This window comes from Octopus bimaculoides, chromosome 29 (assembly GCF_001194135.2).
Source record: "Octopus bimaculoides isolate UCB-OBI-ISO-001 chromosome 29, ASM119413v2, whole genome shotgun sequence".
NCBI classification, from domain to species: Eukaryota; Metazoa; Mollusca; class Cephalopoda; order Octopoda; family Octopodidae; genus Octopus; species Octopus bimaculoides.
In genome coordinates, this window is record NC_069009.1 from 10275016 (window position 1) to 10275666 (window position 651).

At 36.3% G+C, this 651-nt stretch overlaps 1 protein-coding gene across 1 annotated transcript in view; it reads right to left on the bottom strand.

Annotated features, from left to right (window-relative positions):
• LOC106882791 (uncharacterized) overlaps positions 1 to 651 on the bottom strand; it is a 45655-nt gene that overhangs the window by 31944 nt on the left and 13060 nt on the right. The window contains 1 exon segment of the mRNA XM_052977852.1: positions 1 to 297. Within this exon segment, the coding sequence (XP_052833812.1) occupies positions 1 to 297 (297 nt within the window).

Consider the following 651-nt stretch of genomic DNA (forward strand, 5'->3'; position numbering starts at 1 on the left):
ATTTTGTTGTAGGAGAAGTTTTATAGTGTCTGTGTGTCCATTCTGAGAGGCAGGATGTAGAGGTGTCCAACCATCGTTGGTCACAGCCCTGACATCAGTGCCATTTTGTTGTAGGAGAAGATGAATAGTGTCTGTGTGTCCATTATAAGAGGCAAGATGTAGAGGTGTCGAACCACGGTTGTTCACAGCCCTGACATCAGTGCCATTTTGTTGTAGGAGAAGTTTTATAGTGTCTGTGCGTCCATGGATAGAGGCAACATGTAGAGGTGTGCAACCTTGGTTATTTTTCTGAGTGACCTAAAAAAGATAAACAATAAAGACATTTAAGATGGCGTCTAGTGAATGGGAGGGGGAGGGCGGCAACGCAAAAATGAAAAATGTCTGAAAAAGAGAAAGAATCAGATTAATAAACAGGTGGAATGAAGGTGGAGTGGAGTAATTAAATGAGGTTTATATCGTATCTATACCTGCAGACGCATTATATATGTGCATATATATATATATATATATATATATATATATACACTTTCACACAAATATATATACATACGTGCTTTATATTTTAACTGATCACTTGTTTATGTATTTTTGTGTATATATACGTTTATGTGTGTGTATATTTGTGTATGTATGTATAGGTCTCATTATCAT